Here is a 23643-nt window from a genome sequence, read left to right as displayed (position 1 = left end):
TGTCACTGCTATTAGAGAAACTTGGCTGAGGGCTGGACAGGACTGGCAGCTCAATGTTTCTGGTTTCAGATGCTACTGGAAGGATAGAAAGGGAGGCAAAAGAGGAGGAGAAATGATATTTTTGATTTGGAAGGAAAACATTACTGCTGTAAGTAGAGAAGATATTTCTAAAAAATTGTCAAGTGAAAATATATGGGTTGAAGTTAGAAATAAGAAAGGAATGATCACCTTGATGGGATTGTATTATAGACTCCCCAGTAGTCAGACAGAAGTTGGGGAACAAATATGTAGAGACACCTTAGACAAATATAAGAATAATTAGGTTGTAGTAGTAGGTGATTTTAATTTTCCAAACATGGATTAGGACAACCACAGTGTTAAAGGTTTGGATAGTGAAGAATTTGTTAAATGTATTCAAGAAAATTTTCTTTATCAATATGTAAATGTTCCGACTAGAGAAGGAGAAAAACTTGACTTTCTCTTGGGTAGTAAGACAGGACAAGAGACTTAAGTGATAGTAAGGGAATATTCTGGGTTCAGTGATCATAATTCTATTTGTTTTAAAATACTTATGGAAAAGGATACACCTTCCATAAAAGTTAAAATTTTTAATTGGAGTAAGGCAAATTTAATGGTATGAGACAAGACCTTTGAAATGTTGATTGGAGTAGTCAGTTCGCAGGTAAAGGGATGTCTGATAACGAGAGTTCAGAGTCATTATGTTCCTGTTAGAGTGAAAGGTAAGGCTGGTAGAATTAGAGAACAATGGATGAATAAAGATATTGAGGCTCTAGTCAAGAATAAAGAGTCATATATTAGAAACAGATAACTGGGTTTAAATGAACCTTTTGAACAACAGAAGGAGTGTAGAGGCATTCTAAAGAGGGCATATAACACAGCCTTGGCATATAAGGTTAAGGATTCTACAAGTATATTAAGAGCAAGAGAGAAACTAGAGAGAGAGTAAGGCCGCCGAAAGATCAAAGAGGTAATCGTTGTGTTGAGCCTCAGGAAATGGGAAGAATAATAAATGAATATTTCGTGTCAGTTTTTACTGTGGAGAAAGAAATGGAGGCTAGAGAACTCAGGGAAATAAATATGAATGCTTTGAAAACATTTCACATTACAGAAGAGGTGGTGCTGGAGGTCTTAGAAAATATAAAAGTGGATAAATCTCTAGGACCTGATCTAGCATATCCCAAGACGTTGTGGGAAATTAGGGATGAAATTGCAGGGCCCTTGCAGAAATATTTGTACCATCTATAATTACAGATGAGGTACCGGATGACTGGAGAGTTGCTAATACTGTGCCTTTGTTTAAGAAGGGATGTAAGGAAAAGCCAGGGAACTACAGACCCATGAGTTTGACTTTGGTGGTAGTTGAGTTACTGGAGGTGATTCTGAAGGATAGAATTTATATGCATATGGAGAGGCAAGGAATGATCAGGGATAGTCAGCATGGTTTTGTGAGAGGGAACTCACGTTTCACAAACTTGATTGAGTTTCTTGAGGAAGAACCAATAAAATTGATGAGGGCAGAGTGCTAGACATTGTTTACTCGGACTTCAGTAAAGCCTTTGACAAGGTTCTCCATGATAGACTAATTAGTAAAGTTAGATCACATGGGATTCAGGATGAGTTTACCAATTGGAAACAAAACTGGCTTAATGGCAGGAGACAGAGAGTGATGGAGGAGTGTTTTCAGACTGCGGTGGCCCAAAGGCTCAGTGGTTAGCACTGCCAACTCACAGCACCAGGGACCTATGTTCGATTCCTGCCTCAGGCAACTGTCTGTGTGGAGTTTGCACATTCTCCCCGTGTCTGAGTGGGTTTCCTCTGGGTGCTCTGGTTTCCTCCCACAGTCTAAAGATGGCAGATTGGTGGATTGACTGTGCAAAATTGCCCATAGTGTTCGGGGACATGCAGTCTATAGGTGGATTAGCTATGGGAAATACAGAGTAACAGGGATTGGGTGGGATGCTCTTTGGAGGGTCGGTGTGGACCCGATGGACTGAATGGCCTGCTTCCACACTGTAGGGATTCTGTCATCTATGACTGGAGGCCTGATACCAGTGGTGTTCCACAGGGATCAGTGCTGTATCCACTTTTGTTTGTCATTTATATAAATGATTTAGATGAGAAAACAGAAAGTTAGTAAGAATATTGAAGGTTAGTAAGTTTACAGATGACACCAAAATTGGTGGTATAGTGGAGAGTGAAGAGGTTATCTAAGATTACAAAGAGACCTTGATCAATTGGGTCAACAGGTTGATGGGTGGCAAATGAAGTTTAATTTGGATAAATTTTGGTAAAACAAACAAGGGCAAGACTTATACAGTTATAAGTGGGGCTTTGGGTTGTGTTGTAGAACAGAGAGACTGAGGAGTTCAGGTACGTAGTTCTTTGAAGTTTGCATCACATGTAGACAGGGTGGTTAAGAAGATGTTTAGCATGCTTGCCTTCACTGCTCAGACCTTTGAGTATTGGAGTTGGAATGTCATGTTGGGGTTGTACAGGACATTGGTGAGGCCTCTTCTGGAACTCTGTGTCCAGTTCTGGTTGCCCTGTTATGGGAAGGATATTAGTAAGCTGGAGAGGGTTTAGAAGAGGTTTACCAAGATTTTCCCGGGATAAGGTTTGAGTTATAAGGAAAGGCTAAGTAGGCTGGGACTTTTATCACTAGATCATAGGAGGTTAAGCGGTGACCTTATAGATGTTTATAAAATAATGAGGGGCATGGATAAAGTGAATGGTAGTGTCCTTTCCCTCGGGTGGGTGATTTCAAGATTAGGGGATATAATTTTAGGTGTGAGGAGAGAGATTTAAAAAAGACATGAGGGGCAATTCTTTTACACAGCGAGTGGTTCGTGTGTGGAATGAATTTCCAGAGGAAGTGGTGGATACGGGTACGGTTACAACGTTTAAAAGACATTTGGATAAGTACATTAATAAGTACCAAGCGCAGGCAGGTGGGACTAGATTGGTTTGGGTTTATGGTCGGCACAGACTGGTTGGACCAAAGGGTCTGTTTCCATGCTGTCTGACGCTATATATGTTTCAATAAGATCGCCTTTCATTCTTCTATATTCCAATGAGTAGATAACCAATCTACTCAACCTCTTCTCCGAACCTTCTGTAGATTGTCTCAAACACAGTCTATCTTTCCTTAGAAAAGGTATCCAAAACTGTTCACAGCTGTTGTCTGACTAGAATGTCATATAGTTTTAGCAAAACCTTGCTACTTTTATAGCCTACAGGTGTGAGGCTGGAAAGGCACAGCAGTTCAGACAGCATCCAAGCAGCAGGTAAGTCAATGTTTTGGGCTGAAACCCTTCGTCAGGACAGACACCTTAATACCTCACTCTACCACAAGCCTACGGATAAGCTCATGATGCTGCACTTCTCTAGCTTCCACCCTAAACATATTAAGAAACCCATCCCCTACACATACACAAAATCTGCTCAGATGAGGAGGAATGAGACGGACATCTGAAGGTGTTGAAGGATGCCCTCATAAGAACTGAATATAATGCTCAACTCATTGATCACCAGTTCCGATGGGCCACAGTGAAAAACTGTAATGACCTCCTCAGAAGGCAGACACGGGATACGACTGATAGGGTACCCTTTGTCGTCCAGTACTTCCCTGAAGCAGGGAAACCACTCCATGTTCTTCACAGCCTTCATCACATTATTGATGGCGATGAACACCTCACCAAAATCTTCCCCACGCCTCCACTTCTCGCTTTCAAATGACAACCAAACATTAAACAGACCACTGTTTGCAGCAAACTACCCAGCCTTCAGGGCAACATCGACCACAATACCACACAACCCTGCCATGGCAACCTCACAACAACGCAGAGTTGCTGAGTAGAGGCTGTTAGCCAAGTTCGGTATTATTGAGGACAACTTCAACACACTATACAATCTCACACAAGCATACATACATACACACACTCACACACACAAACACTTTCTCACACAAATGTACTCCCTCACACTCATTCTCTCAAGCACACACACACGGATACATTCTCTCTCTCTCTCTCTCTCTCACAGGCACACACTTACTTTCTCCCTCTCTCACACGCACACACACACTCCGTCTCTCTCTCTCACAAACACACTCTCTCACACACACACACACACTCTCTCACAATCTCTCTCTCTCTCTCTCAAACACACACACACGATCTCTCACACATTCACACACACAATCTTTCTCTCTCACACACGCATACACACAATCTTTCTCTCACACACACTGTTTCTCACAAACATACTCTCTCTCACACTCTTTCTCACACACACTCTCTCAGACACACACTGTTTCTCACAAACATTCTCTCACACACACACTCTCTCTCTCCCACACACACACCCGCACATGATCTCTCACTCACACACACACAGTCTTTCTCTCTCTCATACAATCTCTCTCTCTCACGCACACGCACAATCTCACAATCTCTCTCTCAATTTTTCTCTCGCTCACGCACGCGCGCGCGCGCACACAGTCTCTCCCACTCGCGCGTGTGTACACATATTTTGTTCAGAAAGCACACAATTTGCAGACAGAGTCAATGGGCCATTTTATAAATTCCTGCTCTGGAAATAAAACCAGTCTGACTCCAGGTTAAAACACAAATTTACTCAAAGCCCCACACCTAAAATGCATTACCTGACCTGAGGTGTCACCTCTTGTACACACTGATAAAACTTTTAGTTATCTCAGGGCAGTGAGTTGAAAGAAATTCTGGTATTTGCACTTTAATCAATCAAAACCAGCATCTCCTTTCTAACTGATTAAAGATTTGACAGGAGGCAGTCAGCTAGCCATTGGACGTTTATTCAATATGTTCAGATCAGTTGTATATTCCTTTGATCTTTTACATATAAATCCTGTGTTTCTTCTCTCACCACACCTGAGGAAGGAGCAACGCTTCAAAAGCCAGTGTGTTCAAATAAAACCGTTGGACTATAACTGGTGTCCTGTGATTTTTGACCCTTTCCAGCCTCACACCTATAAACTCTGGCTTCCAGCATCTGCAGTCCTTATCGTCTCCAACTCGCTACTTTTATACACCATTTCCTTTGAAATAAATACGACAGTGGATGATGACACTGGATCCCTCTGGGAACACTGCTACTGCGGTACACGAGCCACAGTTTGGCTTTAAACTTCGTTTTTGTGGTTCTCCGGGACAGTGAGTGTTACCGTTATCGTTCTGGTCAGATGGGGTCGCTGTGGTTCCTCCCGGGCTGGTGGTGGCGCTGTTCCTGGAGGTTTGACGGATTTGTCTATCGTGTTGGAAAAGCAGCGGCGGACGTTCGGTAAGTGTGTGCGGGGGTTTGTAGATGGGCGGCGGGTGGAGTGGAAGGATATCGTGGGAATAGTTGTTGTGATGTGGGCTGACTGACAGCTTGTCTTCGTCACAAGAAAGGCTGGATTCAGCTGGTCCTAAGATCTGAAGGAGGCCGGAGAGTTGAGTCGGTGGAACAGGTGATGGTGCGAGGAATAGGCCAGGTTTTAGTTTGATGAAAAAAACTCCAAAAGGAAGGTTAATATTCCAGTAGAAACGTCAGTTGCTTATTTGGAGCTTGTTGGACGGTGTTTGTAGTTGGATCAGGGCCATTAAGCTTTACTGCATTTGGCAGAATCTCATATTTCACTATTTACAAACCTGGCCTTATTTATTCCAAGTAGATTTGTTACTCCCCATTATCACCTGTCAGTCCGAGGACAGAATGTCTTGTGGAGTTTCCATATTCGTGTGCTCCATCTCAAGATATTTCCATCTCTTTGGACAGGCAGGCTACTGCTTTTCAAATATTCCTATTCAATGGAATCTCTTTTGAAGCTTTCATTATTTTTGTTGAACGATTTTGCTTACAAGATTTGGATCAGAGGTTTGGGGCAGTGATTGATAAGTACAATGGCAACTTGTATTTATTTAACACTTTTAGTACATTAAATCATTTCAAAGCACTTCTTACTGTAATTAGATGATTGACATTAGAATATAGGCATTGAGGCAAAAGAGGAAATATTGGAATAGGTGGTCAAAGTTTGATTGAAGAGCGAGGTTTGAACGAGTATCTTAAAAGAGGGGAATGGGCATGGGGTTTCTGATGGGCTTTCTGATACCTATGGCCTAGATTGGGGTCAGCAGAGTTGCACAAATAACAGCAATAACTGAAAAGAAGATGGATACGTTCCAATGAAGAGTTGTTAAAGTGAGTATGGGGCTCTTGGAGGACGCAGTTGCGGAATTAATAACGAGGAACAGAGAAATGGCAAATAATTTAATCCAGTGTTTTGCATTGGACCTTATGCTGGAGATCATTCTTTGACTGCAACTCTGTAGGTAAGAATGGAATTAGAGAAAGACAGACCTACTCACCTGGGCAGTGGAGGTAAGGTGTTGGAGGATGTTGTAGTTTTGTGTGTAAGACAGGTTTAAAACAATGACAATACACTATGGCCACAGCTATGGAACAGTAGCATTTGTGAATGTTATAGGAAGATGCCAGAAACCTGGTGTAGAGTTGTGAGAAGGATGGCAGTGCATTAGAAGGTGACAACATGTTCAGAGATTTTAAGAAAAATAGGTTGGGGATGGGGTAAAGGTTTGCAAATACAGAGGAGTGAAGGGTGAGTTTATAAAATTCGGGGAGATGGTGCATTTAAAAGTTTGGGCAAACTGTATCCATGCAAGGTAACTAATCATGGTATTAGCTAACACGAGCTCTAAGAGAATTTGGCTGGTCGAGAGCATATTGAGAATAGAGTCAAGAGAAAAGGAGGTAGGCCTTGTAACTTGGAAATAAAGTGAGGGAAATAATGTTTTTTTTCAGTTCAGTCATGGGATTTGGGCATTGCTGGCTGGTCAGTGTTTACTCACCAGTCCTAGTTGTCATTAAGAAGGTGTCGGTGAACTGTCTTCATGAACTACTCGAATCCATTTGGTAGAGGTTGACTCACAATGTTAGTAGAGAGTTCAGGATTTTCACCCAGCGACACTGAAGGATCAGCAAAATATTTCCAGGTCAGAATGACTTGTTGAGTGGCTTAGAATGGAAGTTGCGAGCGATGGTATTTGCTGCTTTTGTCCTTCATGGTAGTGGTCATGGGTTTGAAAGGTGTTTGAAAGAGCTTTGGTGAATTTTTGTTGTGCGTCCGGTAGATGGGACACTGCTGCTGAATGCCAGAGGTAGACAGAATGAACGTTTATGGATATGGTGCCAGTCAAACCGGGTACTTTGTTCTGATGCTGTCAAGTGTCTTAAATGAAATTGGAACTCACTCACCCAGGCAAGTGGGAGTATTTCATCTCACTTCTGAATTGTTGATAGTGGACAGGCTTTATGAAATCAGAAAGTGAATTGCTTGTTGTAGGATTCATAGCCTCTGACCGACTATTGTGGCCACAGTAATTATATAGCTAGACAATTCAGTTTCTGGTCAATGATAAATTCCAGGTTGTTGATAGTGGGGAGTTAACAGACTAATTCAGAGGTTGCAGATGATAAACTATAGCATGAAGTGAATCCACTAAGACAAAGCTCAGAGAACAAAGATAAGGGATGGTACGGGTGAGGGAATAATCAGAGTGACACAAATTTAGGAACTCATTGCAGTTGTGTTTATTGAATTTGGAGGCATTTATGGGAGTGGCTAGTAATGAAGAAAGATTCCCATTGGAGTTAGATTGTGTAGAAACTCTGGGTAGTGTAGATTATTATGATCGTCTTTTATTGAATCAATGTTAACATTTTTTAATTCACTTGACAGCTTTTCAAAAACATTTTCATTCAAATCTAGTAAATCTTCATTTTTAGCTTGAAGAGTAACTTTTGATAAATTGATTCAAATAATTGACCTCCTGATTCTGTCATCATTAACCAATTCTATTATCTCGTTCATCTCTCTCATGCCACCTCTACCTCCTGTGCCATCTCGGTCTCTCCTTTCAGGATCATGCCTCTCATCCCCACCTTCCCATATCGTTCTCCCTTCTATATCATCCTACGTCACATCCCTTCCTGTGTCATCCTCATCCCACGCCATTTCAGTTTTCCCATGGAACTCTCTCATGTCATCTCCTTTCTGCCACATTTCCATCTTTACTCTGACCCCAAGCACCACTTCAAACTATGCAGTTAATATTCAATAGGATCAATTATGTTTGACCTAAGTATTAAGCAGCGGTTACAAAGTAGAACAAGATCCCAAATTACTCCTTAATGCAGAGGGCTGAGAGGGAGACAGCATGTACTTCCAGGCTGCTTTCGCTGCTGTTTTAGCTGCCAACTGAAAAGGCACTCATTGCTGAGGTGATTCTTGGTAACTCTTGCATATACTTATTTCCCAGCTACTGTCCATTGCCTTCACTAGAGGCGGCAAGGTGAAACTTGGTACTTCTTGCTAATTTCCCTCAGCTATTAACGAATAAGAACTATTTTTCATATCTATCTGGGAGAATCTACAACACCTCTTTCTCTGTCTCTCTCACTCCCTCCCTCCATCTTTTAATGTAGTCAGTGACACATCACCTGCTGGTGGTTACATATTTGCCACCCGGTCTAATCTTCCCCACATCAATCCGTGTCTTTGTGTGCCCCACATAGCCTACCAAATAAAACTGCAGTTATGCCTGACAGAACAAAGCAGTTTGGATTCACAAAAATTACAGTTATTATTGCTATAGATATGCTGCATTCTTGATTCTTTAACCAAATCAAAAAATTACATTTATGTTGAATTCCCATTGACATCTGTCGTGCTATCTTTTAAATTGTTAGACATTGTTTAGTGCTTTTAATGACTAAATCTACATTTTTTAGTCGCACGCATTATAATTAACGTTCACTTTTTAAATAATTTATAAAAGGTAGAAACTGCAGAGCCGACCTCATTAAATCCTGAGACTCCAATTGCAAGACAAAATCTTGACACTGTTGTAAAGATTTAATGAGAGTTGAACAATGATTTTGTCAGAGCCTGAGAATGATCCTGGAATAGAAGTGGGCTTTGTTCATGTAACCAGAGCCGGGCCTAGTAAAGAAATCCCATTTATTGAGAGAACTTGTGTTCTGAACTAAATAGGAACATTATTTGAATTGATTTTCTTTGGGATCTGGATGGAAGAGGAGCTGGAAGAGACGATACATGAGGAGCTCAACCTGGACTGAAAAAACAGCAGTTGCTCAGGTTTGAAATTAATTTTGCAATAGTGTATAGAAATCTATCGGCTGAGCTTTTTGTCAAAGGCCAAATAGAGTTAACTTTGGCAGGGTGAGCCTGCACTTCACCTAAATAAAACATAACTTTGTGTTCATCAATTAATAGATCAAATTTTGGATGTTTTGTTGACCTATAGGACTGGTACTCCATAGGAATTCCCATTTTCTATTGCTTCCAAAGTTCGAGGATCTGAAATTAATGAGATCAAAATGGGTGAATCTTATAGGTGTGGAATTTTGATTTCCTCCATTATTGGGCAGATGTAGCATTTCTGAAATAATGAGTTGACTTTTATTATCATAATTTCTCAAATGTTTGCTCCATGAAGCTCTCTGAGTGTCCTCCCTTAGATCTGAACTTCTAAGAGAAATGGGTTTGTTTTATTTTGACATGTCTAGAAGTTTATATGCTTCAGGAGACAGTGAAGTGGTTAAATATAGGGCGTCCTATGAGATTGAGTTATTTTCTTGTTCAAAAGAATTACTTTTTGTATTAATGTTTTCTAGAGTTTGTATAATGCTGCACAGTCTGGGAGGCATTCTTCTACATGTTGGTAATATCTCCACCTTGTTTTTGACCATGTGGACATTTGCATTTTGGTTGAATTTCTATCACTTCAAATTGTCCATCCATCTCAAGTTGGAGCGTTTTCAACACAGTTTAGAAATCTGCCATATCTTTTGAGGTAAATGGAGATAGCCTCAGATTTCTGCAGAACAGATTGGTTGTGGTAGTTGCTATAACAGATCTCGCGGAAGCAGTGCGTGAAAGAGAGTGGTAGGTGAATCTTGAATTCTTCAAAATTAGTTCATATTTCACCCGCACAACCTTTCTTTCTCCAATCTGGCAGTTTTCACCATCCTATCGTTCCATGAAATTGATCAATTTGGTCTACCGCTCCACCAATTCTGATATTCAAGGAAACAACAGCAATTATTGAGACTTCTAAAATTTTTGTATGAGATGTGAACATTTTCTGTCAAACCTGACATTTGTTGCCCTTGAGCTGATTGTATCTCTCAGCCATTTCAGAGGGCAGTTAAGAGTTAACTGCATTGCTATTGGTCTGGAGATACAAGCAGGCCAGACCAGGTAAAGATAACAGATTTCCTTCCCTAACAGACAGACGAAAAATATTTTGCATTGCAGAACTATTAATTGAAACTGAACATGAATCAATGGGATCATTTAAATCCCCTGACAGGGGACTTACTTTTGCTCTTATTTTTAGAAAGTGGATTGGTAGTGTCTGAAGATGTCTGACTCGGACAGTGATGAGGATCATGAGCAACCATTCTCTCTCACTGGCTTTCTGTTTGGGAACATCAATGAGGATGGACAGTTGGAGGATGATAGTGTCCTTGACAAGGTAATGTGTATTTTCGTTAGCATTGTAACAGCATAGGAAGTGCGCGACTCTGTTGCTATGTGTGTACTTAAAGAACAAAATTAATTTTCTTAACAGGCAGATAATTTCACTGTGGATGTCCAAGCTATTGTTTTCATCATTACATCCTCAAACTGAAAGAGCATTGTATAAACTATTGTGTAAGTTGCAAGCAATTAATGTCCAATGGCTTAGTTTTCATTGTGTAACAGCTTAAAAAGTTTTTTCAGAGATGTAAGTTCTATTCAAAAAAATTACAGAATCCTGATTTGCAAAAAGAAATTGCCAGAGCTGCTTTCAATGTATAGTTTATCTCAGCCTTAATGTAACACATTTTTTACAGTCTGCATAGTATAATTCTCTTCTACAAATCTCCTCATAGAAACCTACTGCTTCAAATTTTATTTAATCACTTTGGAGTAACACTGCAGTTGTCAAAACCCGTTCACCACAGCAATATAGGACTGCTGGGTTATTTTGAGTTGTCACTGACATACACCCATTTTACATAACTCTGTGTCTGGGAGTGAGCTCCTCTCTAGTAGTTTAACCAATTAAGTGGTATTTCACACATTGTCATTCAGAAGACTTTACCCAACACTTCTGTTACTCTGTCTTTTGTTAAACTTCATGAGTTGTTTATGCCCCAGTGAAATGATTTTAAAAGTTTGGATTTTCTTTCAGATCCTCTGTGTCCTCTGCATTTGAAGCAAAATCCAAGTGTGTCTGTGCCACTGGCCAGGCCACCATTTGTTGCCCATCCCTAACTGCGCTAGAGAAGGTGGTGGTGAGCTGCCTTCTTGAATGACTGCAGTCCATGTGGAGTGATTTTACCCACAGTGTTACCTGCAATACAAGTAGTTCCAGTAACGGCTAATACTTTACAATGCAGTTTAACTGTTCAGGGTTGTATGTGGGTTGGGCAGGGAGCTTGAAAATGATAGTGTTCCCTTATGTGTGCTGTCTTTCTAGGTGGTAGATGGATTTGGCAGGTGCTGTGAAAGAAAGCTTGGCAAGTTGTTGCAGTGCATCTTATAAATTATAGACAATGGTGCCAACTGTGCATCCATTGGGTTGGAAGGGGGGATATTTGAATATAGTGGATAGGATGGTGATCTGGAGGGCTGCTTTGTCCTGGATGGTGTAGTGCTTCTTGAGTGTAGTTGCAGCAGCAATCATCATAGCAAGTGGACAGTATTCTGCCACACAGCTGACTTGTAGTTTGTGGAATTGGTTTGGAGACTCAGGAGATGAGTTGATTGCCACAGAATTCCTAACCTCTGACAAATTCTTGTAGCCATCGTAGTTATATGGCTAGTCCACATTCTGGTCAATTGTTAGCGTCCATTTCATTCTTCATTTAGAGCCTTTCTCTACCTGAAAAACTCTGTAGAAGTATAAGCAACTGGATTACTAGATAGAACTCTGTGATAATGGAACACTATTTTGACAATGAAAAGTTCAAAGCAGATCAATCCTATCTCCAAGCAGAAACACATCCTTGACTGGCCTTGAACACCATACAATTTTTCAGTGTTTATTGGGACCAATATTGAAAGCACACTTCACTTTACAATAAAGAAGTGAATATATAATTGAGAGGGAGAGAACAAGATAAAATGTTTTCCAAATTTATTTGCAGTTTCAGTGTAATCACTCCTCTCCATGTGACATTATTTTCACTGACTCATCTATTAGATCAGAAAAATTGTGTCATTTCATTGCTGTGACTTGTTAATTTCTGACTAATCCATGCCACATTTAGTGAGTTGTAATGTGTTCACTGTCTTTACACAGGAGTCAAAAAAGCATCTGGATGGTTTGGGGACGCTGGGTCTTGGGACTCTCATCAAAGAAATCACAGCCAATGACGATGATGCAGTGGAGTCTGATGAAAGGAGCAGCAATGCAGAGGGTAAGCAATGACTTTCCATAAAATAACTTCAAAAGATATACAGTAAAGTCATATTTATCCAGTATCCAAACATTAGGAATTCTGATGCAACTGGCAATCAGAAAGTTGTTCAGATTTCACACAAATGTTTTTCCATAGTATAACAGTCTGGGATTCAAAAGGGAAAATCAGGATTATCACCTCCTGAAACTTTACCAAGGCAGAGTGATTGATTTATCAGGACCGAAGCAAGTTTTCTCACGCTAGGAACTAATTATTTGGTCATGTTTCTCTTTTTCCCTCGCTCATACTCTCTCTCTCTCCTTTTGATCAAAATCTCACTGACAGTATTCATGACTGTTCCTGACTGCTTGTTTTTAAAACTCATGTTCATCTTCTGGCAGCAATGAGTCATGTTCTCTCAGCCATCACTAGTATTTCTCCTACAACTGGCAGTCAAAGATGCGTAGTTTAGCTGGATATGCCATGCTAAATGTGGAATTACAGGGATAGCATGGGGGTCAGTGCAGACTGGATGGACCTGAATGGCCTCTTTCCGCACTGTAGGGATTCTAAGATCCATGTAACCCTCATTCCTCATTCCCTGCATGTGCCGAACACCATGGAGATTACTGGAATATATTTTGAATATTGCACTCCTTGTGGGCCTTTTGGTGTGCCCTACATAAATTTCAGAATTCTGCAGTTCATAGCCTGTCCAGCTTGTGTCAACTTGACAACCTTCATCCTCATTTTCACTAGGAATTTGCTTTTCTCTTCTGTTGAAAGAATTTTCAGCCTTGCATTCTAGTTTGTTCTCTTCATACTTGCAGCTCTAGGGCTCCACCACAGATGGACTAATCTTCAGATATCGTACCTTTGCATTGTGGATCTCCTTTTTAAACCTGCCAGTCTTGTCACCTCTTTTTATACACCAGAGATATATTCAGTGACTATTCATTTACTTGGAGTTAAATTCCTGTACATCATTTAATAATTATAAATATTTAATGACCTTTCCTCCTCCAGCTATAATCTCACCCTTACATAGTCCAGTTACTCTCCATCAGCTTATTTGCTGCTGAAATTGAAGGTACCCCTTTGAAATCTGCTGATTCAATTATAATACTGTCCTAGTTGATTGCTGTTTCTTTTGATTCTGGCCTGATCCATCCCCCACAGATCCCTTTCAAGTTGGTAATATCTGTGCATCTAATTCTCTGTATTGTTTTTAATATTGTTCTTAAAACTACCTCTTGTGGTCTTCCCTCCTGATCTCTCTTCCTTTGATTTGGCCTCCATTTTTCTTACAAGTTTATGAACAAGGATCAAGAATAAGTCATTTGGCTCTTCAAGCCTGCTTCGCCATTCATTAAGATTAAGGCTGATCTGATTTTAACCTTAACTCTACATTCCTGTATATCCCTACTAATCTTTCATCCCTTTGGTAATCAAGAATCTGTCTTAAAAATATTTAAAGATTCTGCATCCGCTCCCGTTTGAGGATGAGAATTCCAAAGAATCTCATAAATCTGAGAGAAATATTTAATGTGTTTAATCTGAGAGAAAAAATGTTTCCACATCTCTCTCTTTAATGGGCTACCATTTTACTTTTAACCAGTGTCCCCTAGTTTTAGTTTCTCCCAAAAGGGGAGACATCCTTTCAGTATCCACCTGATCAAGTCCCCTAAGATCTTGTGTTTCTTTTAAGTCACCCCGATGTTTCTGAACTGCAGGGGTTACAGACCTACCCTGTCAAGCCTTTCCTCTTGAGATTTTAGTCTAGTAAACCTTCCCTGAACTGCTTTCAATGCGTTAACATCCTTCTGTCATTATGTTGACCAATATTGCAAACAGTACTCCAGATGTGGTCTCACCAATGCTCTATAACTGAAGTGTAACCTCTCTACTCTTGCACATCAATTCCCTTCACAACAAAACACAACATTCTTTTAGTTTTTCTGATTACTTGGTGTACCTGTAATTCATTCTTTGGGGCACCCAGATTTCACTGCATCTCAGAGCTCTGTAACCTCTCACCATTTAGATAATGTTTTTCTATTCTTTCTGCCAAAATGGACAATTCCACACTTTGCTACGTTGTGCTTCATCTGCTAGATCTTTGTTCATTCACCTAACCTAAATATACCCCTTTTAGGCTTCTTACGTTCTCTTCACAAATCAGTTTCCAACCTAAATTTGTATCGCCAGCAAATTTAGCGCATCTCTTCATCCACATCATTTATATAAATTGTAAATAGTTGAGGCCCCAGCAACAAACCCTGTGGTGCACCACTGACATCTGCCAGTCTGAAAAAGACCCATTTATTCCTACTGTCCTTTCTTTTAGCCAGCCAATCTTCTACCCATGCCAGTATGTTATCCTCAAAACCATAAGGATTTATTTCCCACAACTACCTTTTATCAAATAACACTTTATCAAATGACTTCTGGAAATCTGTGTATGATACATCCTTTGGTTCCCTTTTATTCATAGCACAAGTTAGATCTTCAAAGAACTCCAATAAATTAGTCAAACATGATGTCCTTTTGACAAAACCATGTTTGCTTTACCTGATTAGCATGACCTAGTCCAAGTCCTCTCTAACAACGTTTTTAATAATAGCTTCTAACATTTTCCCTGTGACAGATGTGAAACTTTTCTGTGAAATACTTAGGTTGAATGCAAATGCAAAACTAACACACCATTCTCCTGAAGATTTGCAAGGAAGTCCAGAGCTACTCTATGTTATTCCTTGGCCCAAGGCAGCACATTTAGCTGATATGATTGATGATTGTTCTTATGCACATAGGTTGGATTCAGAGTAAAGATGACGCCATTGATTACTCCGATATCAATGAGGTAGCAGAGGACGAGACCCGCAGGTATCGTCAGGTGATGGGAAATCTTCAGCCACTAAGAAAACTGGGTAAACAGATTATTCTAAATACATTAACTAGCTAACTGTACTAATACACTGAGTAGTGAAACCTGTCTTTTTACTGTTTGGCAATGAAGTAGAAAGGTAAAGACTGAAAACATGCCTCTATTACAACAGATCTGTGATAAGTAATAGATTTAATGTGCAAAAACTAGGATCAATTGTTTGTGTTAAGGTTTCAGGTATGAGAGAAAGGGCTGGTGTAAGGAAAATTACCTAGTGAGTTTAGGTAGGAATACAGGTGTATGTGATATCTAATATTTCAAACATTTTGATTTTTCAGCTTCATTCTGATTTTCCCTAATTATTGCCATGCCCTCGGAAATAAATCTCACACTTGGACTTCGGTATTGTAGGAGAATAGCCAATGTTGTCATAGAAATTACATTTCTAAAATTGTTTAAAATGCTGATATTAATGGGAAATTGCCTATGTGGTTTAATTTAAAAGTTGTAATAACCTTTTAACCTGTCATGCTGACTTCAGAAGGCAATGATGATGATGATGATGACTATGATGCAGACAGTGAAGATGTGGACTCAAAGCTCATGCCTCCCCCTCCACCACCGCCTCCGCTGAATAAGGAGGAGTCAAATTCACAGGAAATAATTGGTGAGTTCAAAAGAATTGTCTGTTAATTAAAATGAGAAAGAACAGTTTGTTGAATACTCGTACGTTGGTTTTTGACTTGTTCAAATGGAATCAGATTATGGGCCAGTAATTGTAGTAGTGCTGGGCTGTACTGATATAACAATTCAGTTAGGCACCATAATTTCATCCAGTTGACAGGAACTTCAAACACTTCAGACCAAGACATCATAGACAGAATATTAGCTGGGAGTATGTGAAGGGGTGGATGAAGAGAGGAGCAGACCCGAAATATTTTGGTGTATTCTGTATTCATGGGAAAGGAAAAAATTGCTAAATTTTGCGCAAAAAATGAGAATCTTGAAGTACTCACTGCCATTGTGGCTGGAAGAGAGCTTGGAAACGGATGGTGTAAATGCAGTTGTCATGTTTCAAGTTAAACATAATGACATAGGTAGAATCAGGACTTGGGCTCTAAATTGATTTACACAATCATGAAAGTAATAATTTCTGGAGTATAATACATGTGAGTCATTTGGCATAGCAGAAAAGTCTTAAGAATAACCATGTGGCTAACGTTTTTGTGTGAGAAAGAGGGGATCCTTTTCATGGAACATTAGTATTATTTCTTGGACAAGAGGGAATTGTATCGCTGGGAAATCTTCAGCTAAACTTGGCTGGGACCAACATTTTAGTGGAAAAGATAAACAGGGAAGTGTCAAAGGCTTTAAGAATCTAGAAAAGTGGAGAGGGATCTACAGGAAAGGTGAGAAGCCTAAATGACAATAAGACAGGAAAAGAACCGTAGGTACAGGAGTAGGCTATTCAGCAAACTGAACCTGCTCACCAGTTAGTATGATCATGGCTGAGCAAATACTGTGTCACTTGGTCAAAATCCTGGAATTCCCTCCCTAATGGCACTGTGGATCAACCCATAGCTGGTGGACTGCACTTGATCAAGAAGGCGGCTCATCACCACCTTCTCAAGGGTAACAATGGTTGGGTAAAGCGATGCCTACATCCCACGCATAAAGAAGGAAAAAAAATTAAAATCACCCATGATTACTGTGTTGCAGATCCTACATGCTTCTCTCAACTTCAGATTTATACCTGGACCCACACTAGCACTATTATTTTGTGGTCTATAAGTAGTGCAAATCAATGTCTGCTGCTCCTTCCCAATTCTTAATTCCACCCAGACAGATTCCACACGTTGCTCTTCTGATCTGAGATTCTGCTTCACAATGTACTGATGCTATCTTACAGCAACTTCATTTTCTTTCTTTCTTGTCTGTCGTTCCTAAATATCAAATATCCTTGAATAGGTAATCCTAATGCTGGTCACCATGCAGCCATTTTCTGTAATGGCAGTTACATCATAACCATTTACCTCTACTCATACTCAAAATCATGCTTCATGATGTAAATGTCTCATCGTTCAGGTAGAATACCCTTTGTTTTTTTTTACATCATTCCGCGTTTGAGACAAACTTGATACTCAGCTTTATTTCTCCTGTCTTCTCATTTCTCTCATAGCTTTTCTACTTCCTTTTACCAGTTTAATTTTCTTCACATTTGGGTTACTCCCTCAGATTCCCATCCCCTGACAAGCCAGTTTAAACCAACCCCAACGGCACTAGCAAATCCCCCTGTGAGGATATCAGTCTCCATACTGTTAAGATGTAATCCATCCAGCTTGTACACGTCCCACCTGCACTAGAACTGGTCCTAATATTTCAGAAACCTGAAGTCCTCCCTCCCTCCTTTAACGGGGTGTTATATTAGCCATTCTCCAGTGATCTATATTTTACAGACCGATCAAATAAAAAAAGGAAGGGTGTCATAGAATAGCGCCATACATATTATTAAAGTTATGGGAGAAATATATAATAACTAAATTGGTAGGTACCAGGAAGGTAGAACAGATAGACATGAAGTTGAATGATGAGTAATTAAGTAAGTACATATAAAATAAGAACATTTGTTAAATAAACTGAACAAAACTCAAAAAGATGTTAAAACCTTTGGTCCTGATGGATTGCAGCTATGCACTTTTAAAAACCTTGAGAAGAGAAAACAGAGGAATTACTTTACATTTGTGCAAGTTGTATCTCCCAAATTAAGCAGCTTTATGTCTGGGCCTTTCCTGTACTGGGGAATTTTTCAGACCATGGTAGGTCATGTGTCAGGATCAAATAATTGTAAATGAAGTCTAAGTTATTCACTTCAGTTCCATGTTCAGGAACTGAAGTTCTGATTAGATCTTTTGTATCATTAAAAATATCAAGAATAGTCGATATTTGAAATTAAATATGTGAAATGAACAAGTCAAACTTAAGATAAAATCTCTGGGGCAGATGAATTACAACAATAGATTCTTAAAATAACTTAGGCAAGAGAAAGCAGAGGCATTACCACACTAATGTGTGTTGGATCTCTCACATCTGGCAGCTGGGACTGAGAAGAGGTGGTAGCTTGGGGGCAATGTTGCTGGTAATCCAGAGACTTGGGTTCAAATCTCACCCCAGCAGATGGTGGGATTTCAATTTGAAAAGCAAAAATCTGGAATTAAATGTCAAATGATGAACATGAAACCACTGTTGATTGTTGTAAAAAGACATCTGGTTTGCTGATGTCCTTGAGTGAAGGTAAGCTGCCATCGTTACCTTGTCTGACCTACATGTGACTCCAAGCCCACAGCAATGTGGTTGACTCACTACTATCAACTGAGATGGCCTGGCAAGCCACTCAGTTATTGCTAAAAATTTTCAAAAAAGGAAGTGAAAGTGGATGGACCAACTAACATCGACCTAGATACCAGAAATGCAAATGGTAAACTCAGCCCTGTCACCCTACAAAGTCCTCCTTACAAGATCTAGGAGCTGGTGCCAAATGTGGGAGAGCTATCTCACAGACTAGTCAAACAACAGCCTGACATACTCATGGAATCGTACTTTATAGACTATATCACAGTCAACACCATCACCATTTCTGTATATGTTATTTTGCACCAGCAGGCCAGATCTAGAAGAGGTGTCAGGAAAATGGTATACAGTTTTGGAGGGAGTTGGCCGGGGAGTCTCCAAAACTAACTGTGGACCCTATGAAATCTCAAGGTATCAGGTCAAACATAGGCAAGGAGACCTCACACTGAATCATCCTCCTCCACCACCATCACACCCCCCCACAACTTCCCAAAATGTACTCCTTCATGTTGAACTCCACTTGAGGAAGCCCTGAGGGTGGCAAGAGAACAGCATGTACTCAACTTGGGGTCTTCAGTGTCCATCGCCAAGAGTGGTTCAGCATACAGAGTTATAAGTGGGAATGTATTATCCTGTGACCAATTTATCATACTTGGTCGCTATAATCTTGCCTCAATGCAATCTTACCTGCAATGCACAGAGCCCATGGTGCTTCAATATTGTGATCATTACGCTATTTTAAATTATATAATCAGTAAAAGGCGTCTAATCGCAATTGTTCATGTAAGAAAAGGACAAAGTTGTCACGGGTGATTTTAGTCTGCCTGTTAACTGGACAGATCAGATGGGCAAGGGCAGTATGGAAGACAGATTCATAAAATACATCTCGAATTGTTTCTTAGATCAGCACATTGCAGAATCTACCTAGGAATATGCTATTTTGGATCTAGTCATGTAATAACATAGGATTAATAAGAGATGTTTCGGTTGAAGATTCTGTAGAAGTAGTGATCACAATATGGCAGAATTTCATATTTAGTTTCAGGGAGAACAGCTCCATCTGAAACTGGTGTTTTCAACTTAAATAAGGGCCAATATGGAGGTATGAAATAGAGTTCTCTAAAGCAGGCTTGGAAAATAGACGAAGGCAGTTTTACGAAGCCTCTGTTGAACCTTGATTAGATCACTGTTGGAATACTGCATATTGTTCTCAAAAAATATAGAGGCACTGCAGAGATTAAAGAGAGGATTTAGAAGGAAAGAACGTCTCTCTTTGGGGGATAAAAAGTAGGCTAATGGGTGAGCTAATAGGAATCTTATGAATAAGAAAATGTTTTGATATAGTGGATATAGAATGAATGTGATCACTTATAGAGAAGGTGAAAACTAGGGAGGTGAGTGCGTTGCCAGAGGAGGTGGTTGAAGCAGACACAATAGCAGCATTCAAGAACCACCTGGACAAATACATGAATAGGAAGGCAATAGAGGAATACAGATCCTGTAAATAAAGACAGTTTTAGTATGAAAGGTCAAAATGTGGCGGTGCAGGCTTGGAGGGCCGAAGGGCCTGTTCCTGTGCTGTATTGTTCTTTGTTCTTCTTTGTTCAAGAGCTCATCAGCAACAAATCCAACAGGCAACACAGAAGAAACACTTATTTACCCCAAAAATCATGAGAATGGGGAACTGAGTATAACAGGGAGTAGTATTGATACATTTAAGGAGAAGCTAGTTATGAATTTGAGGGAGAAGGCAACAGAAAGCAAGGCTGACAGATGAGGCAACACAGGACTAGCCCCCAATGGAAGGTGAGTATTTGTATGCAATGGTTGTGCCAAATGGCTTGATTCTGTTTTGTATTTCTTGGGTAATAATGAATTGAAGTTATTTTGTAACTGACCTGTTCAGAGATGTTATTACGCACCTTGAGCAGGTGGGACTTGAACTTAGCTTCCAGGCTCAGAGATAGGGACACTACAAGAGCCCAAATTATGAATTGTAAGCTGTGTAAGCAAGTTTATCATCGGGTTAAGATGAAGAAAATCTCATTAGTTTTTATTAATTCCTATTACGGGGAAAATCTTCCTTCATCAATACAAGCATAAATTTAAAATAGTTGTCCGACATGCAAAAAGCAAGCATTATCAAATCAGGTTTTCTATGCCTGTGTTCACAACACAGTAAAATGAAAACATTCATTGACTTTAAAATTGCCCTAGTCGTTCCTAAACTGATTTTAAGAATAACAGACACCAGGTTTATAGCTCAAACAAGAATCAACAATTTATTACTAATACTGTAACTTTGGCAGAACAAAACTAAATACAAGGTAATCTAATTAATGTCTGTATAATTTAAACCTAATCTTCTTTCAGCATTGTCCCTGCTCGCAAACATGCAGACACATTTAAGGGATAAATTAGAAGAAAAGCAAAAGAGATATAACTGGGGCCAGTTCACTTCAGCAGTTTTAATGATGTGTAGTATCACATGGGATTGTATCATTCTTGATTTCTGAAGACATCAGACAATGTAACCAGCTTCAAGTAGGCTCTGAGAAATATTCACTTATTTCTCATAACTGGGATTCTATTCTCCAAACTTTCAATAACTTGATAATGGGAAGGTAACTGGAGAGCAACCAAGAACTCCTTCCAGTGGCTTTCATAGCCACGGTCTTTCTGTCTAAAAATGCAATTCAAACTCTTTTTTAAACTTGGCCTCTCTTTCTGTTTATTCCAACATTCTCTTTGGTAGACTGATTGGCACCATTCTCCCAGGGATGGCTCCTTCTAACATCAAAACATTTGCCAGCCTTTGACCATTATGTACCTTCAGTGTCGAAATGTCTACAGCGTTTTTTAAACAATCAAGCTGCAATTAACTTGCAGGTCAGGTCCCATGAGCAAATATAAGCTTGTTTGTTCTTTGCTTTTTTTTAAAAATACAAGCTACTGCCCTGAGTCCAAAAGTCAGCTTCAACTCACAACCCTCTGTTCCATGCAAAAATTAAAATAACGGAGGTCTGAACAATAGTCATGCCGCAAGAGCACTGAGCATGGTAGAAATTTTTTCATGAACGAGCAAATTTTGGTGTGATATTACAATGCGTACTTTTAACTACACAATTGTGATGTAAAGGAACTAATATTATTATTCGCTTATTCTTCCCTCAGCAAATGGAGTAAATACAGCAGTGCTGAGTACTACTGGAGGATCGCGTGCTGCTGATGCCCTTTTCCCTTGTTCTGTCTCTAATGAGAATGACGGGATCATTTTACCTTCCATAATAGCTCCTTCATCCTCCTCAGAGAAGGTTGAATTTAGCAGTTCCTCTGATTCAGAATCTGAGACAGACCGACACATTCCACGATCAAGGCAGAATGAATCTCAGAAGGAAGACAAGCTCACATTGCCGCTGGCAGGTATTATGCAACGAGATTCAACTAAGCAACTACCGAATGTTACAGAACTGTTCCCAGAATTTCGACCAGGACAGGTGAGAAACTGGGTTCGTTTGGACTCCATGTAGTGAACTAAATTGGGGAATGTCACTGTAAAAATGTTGTCTGAGATCACTAAGGAGCTGTCAGTTTGTTGGAGGAGCTAAAAAGAGAGGGATTTTAACACTGAGATTGTTATGGCATACTTAGATGTGTATATGAGTGCACTAACTGTTCTTTTAGCTCTATTTTGAGGTTTGAGAGCATCTGTATTTGCTGCATGAAGGTCAGTTGAACCCTGAAAAAGATATCTAGTCAGCTGAAGCATAAAATCAAGTATGTAGCTAACAAGTATGTAATGGTTGAAAATCATGTTTACAACCCAGTGGTGTGTGCTGGAAATCAAGCTCTGCTTTCCCAGAGTCATCACAAATGTGAAAATGTTTGATTATGACAAATGCCCCAATTCTACCTGACTGTCTCATTCAGATTGAAAGTAATCATGCACTAGATTTTTGTAGGCTCATTTGCCTGGTTTCTGATAGTGACGTCAGCAGTGTGGGTTCAATTTCCACACTGGCTGAGGTCACCAAGAATGTCCCACCTTCTCAGTCTTGTCCCTTGTCTGATGAGGCATGGTGACCCTTAGATTAAACTCACCACCATTGTCTCCCTCTAATGAGGGATCAGGCCTATGGCCCTCTGGGACTTCACCTTTACCTTTTCACGTAGCCAGAAAAAAGTGTTGATTACACAACAAAATTATTTTTAACTAACGGTAAAGCAAAGAAATGTGAATTACTAACTTAAACTCTTCTTCTTTGTAACTGACCACACATATACATGAACAGACACTGACAAGGATATGGATTTGAAAGGTGGGAAAAACACATGATAGTGCAAAACTAAAAGAACTTCAGATGTTTTAATCAGAAACAAAACCAGAAATTGCTGGAAAAAACTCATCCGGTCTGGCAGCATCTGTGGAGAGAAATCAGAGTTAATGTTTCGAGTCCAGTGATCCTTCTAAAGAGCAAAAATCTGTGGAGAGACGTCAAAGTTAACATTAACTCTGGTTTCTCTCCACAGATGCTGCCAGACCTGCAGGGTTTTTCCAGAAATTTTTGTTTTTGTTTCTGATAAGTATAATGAAGTTTAGTGGTGCCAATCTGGAGCACAGCAATTGGATGAGTTGATTTGTTTTATGCCTTCCGGTTTCCTTTGATCCCTTTTAATTTCTTGGCTGACGATGCAAGTTTGTTTGCATTAATGTTCAAACTTCTGGTCACAGGGGGAGAATTGAATCTTTTAATACCCTTGAAGGCTTTTGTTTCCTCCTTTTTTCAACAGGGGAATATGAAGACAGCAATTATTAGGAACAATGATTGAGAACAGGTAGCAGGAGCTGGCTTTGCTGTTACATGTCACGCATAGCA

The 23643-nt window shown here is 39.8% G+C and overlaps 1 protein-coding gene across 10 annotated transcripts in view; it reads left to right on the top strand.

Moving 5' to 3' along the window:
• The first annotated feature begins 5234 nt into the window (after nt 1-5234).
• taf1 (TAF1 RNA polymerase II, TATA box binding protein (TBP)-associated factor) overlaps nt 5235-23643 on the top strand; it is a 137444-nt gene continuing 119035 nt past the window's right edge. For 3 of the 10 annotated variants that reach the window (XR_007263628.1, XM_048605023.1, XM_048605015.1), the window contains exons 1-7: nt 5369-5564; nt 9113-9217; nt 10482-10619; nt 12435-12552; nt 15345-15461; nt 15960-16085; nt 21941-22263. Coding sequence is in view for 9 of the 10 variants with exons in the window: in XM_048605023.1 (XP_048460980.1) it covers nt 10506-10619; nt 12435-12552; nt 15345-15461; nt 15960-16085; nt 21941-22263 (798 nt within the window). In the remaining variant the exon portion in view is untranslated. The other 7 variants (XM_048605016.1, XM_048605018.1, XM_048605025.1 and 4 more) reach the window with 7 other exon arrangements.

Source organism: Rhincodon typus, chromosome 14 (assembly GCF_021869965.1).
Source record: "Rhincodon typus isolate 14 chromosome 14, sRhiTyp1.1, whole genome shotgun sequence".
NCBI lineage: Eukaryota > Metazoa > Chordata > Chondrichthyes > Orectolobiformes > Rhincodontidae > Rhincodon > Rhincodon typus.
This window is presented reverse-complemented; position numbering and strand designations above follow the sequence as displayed.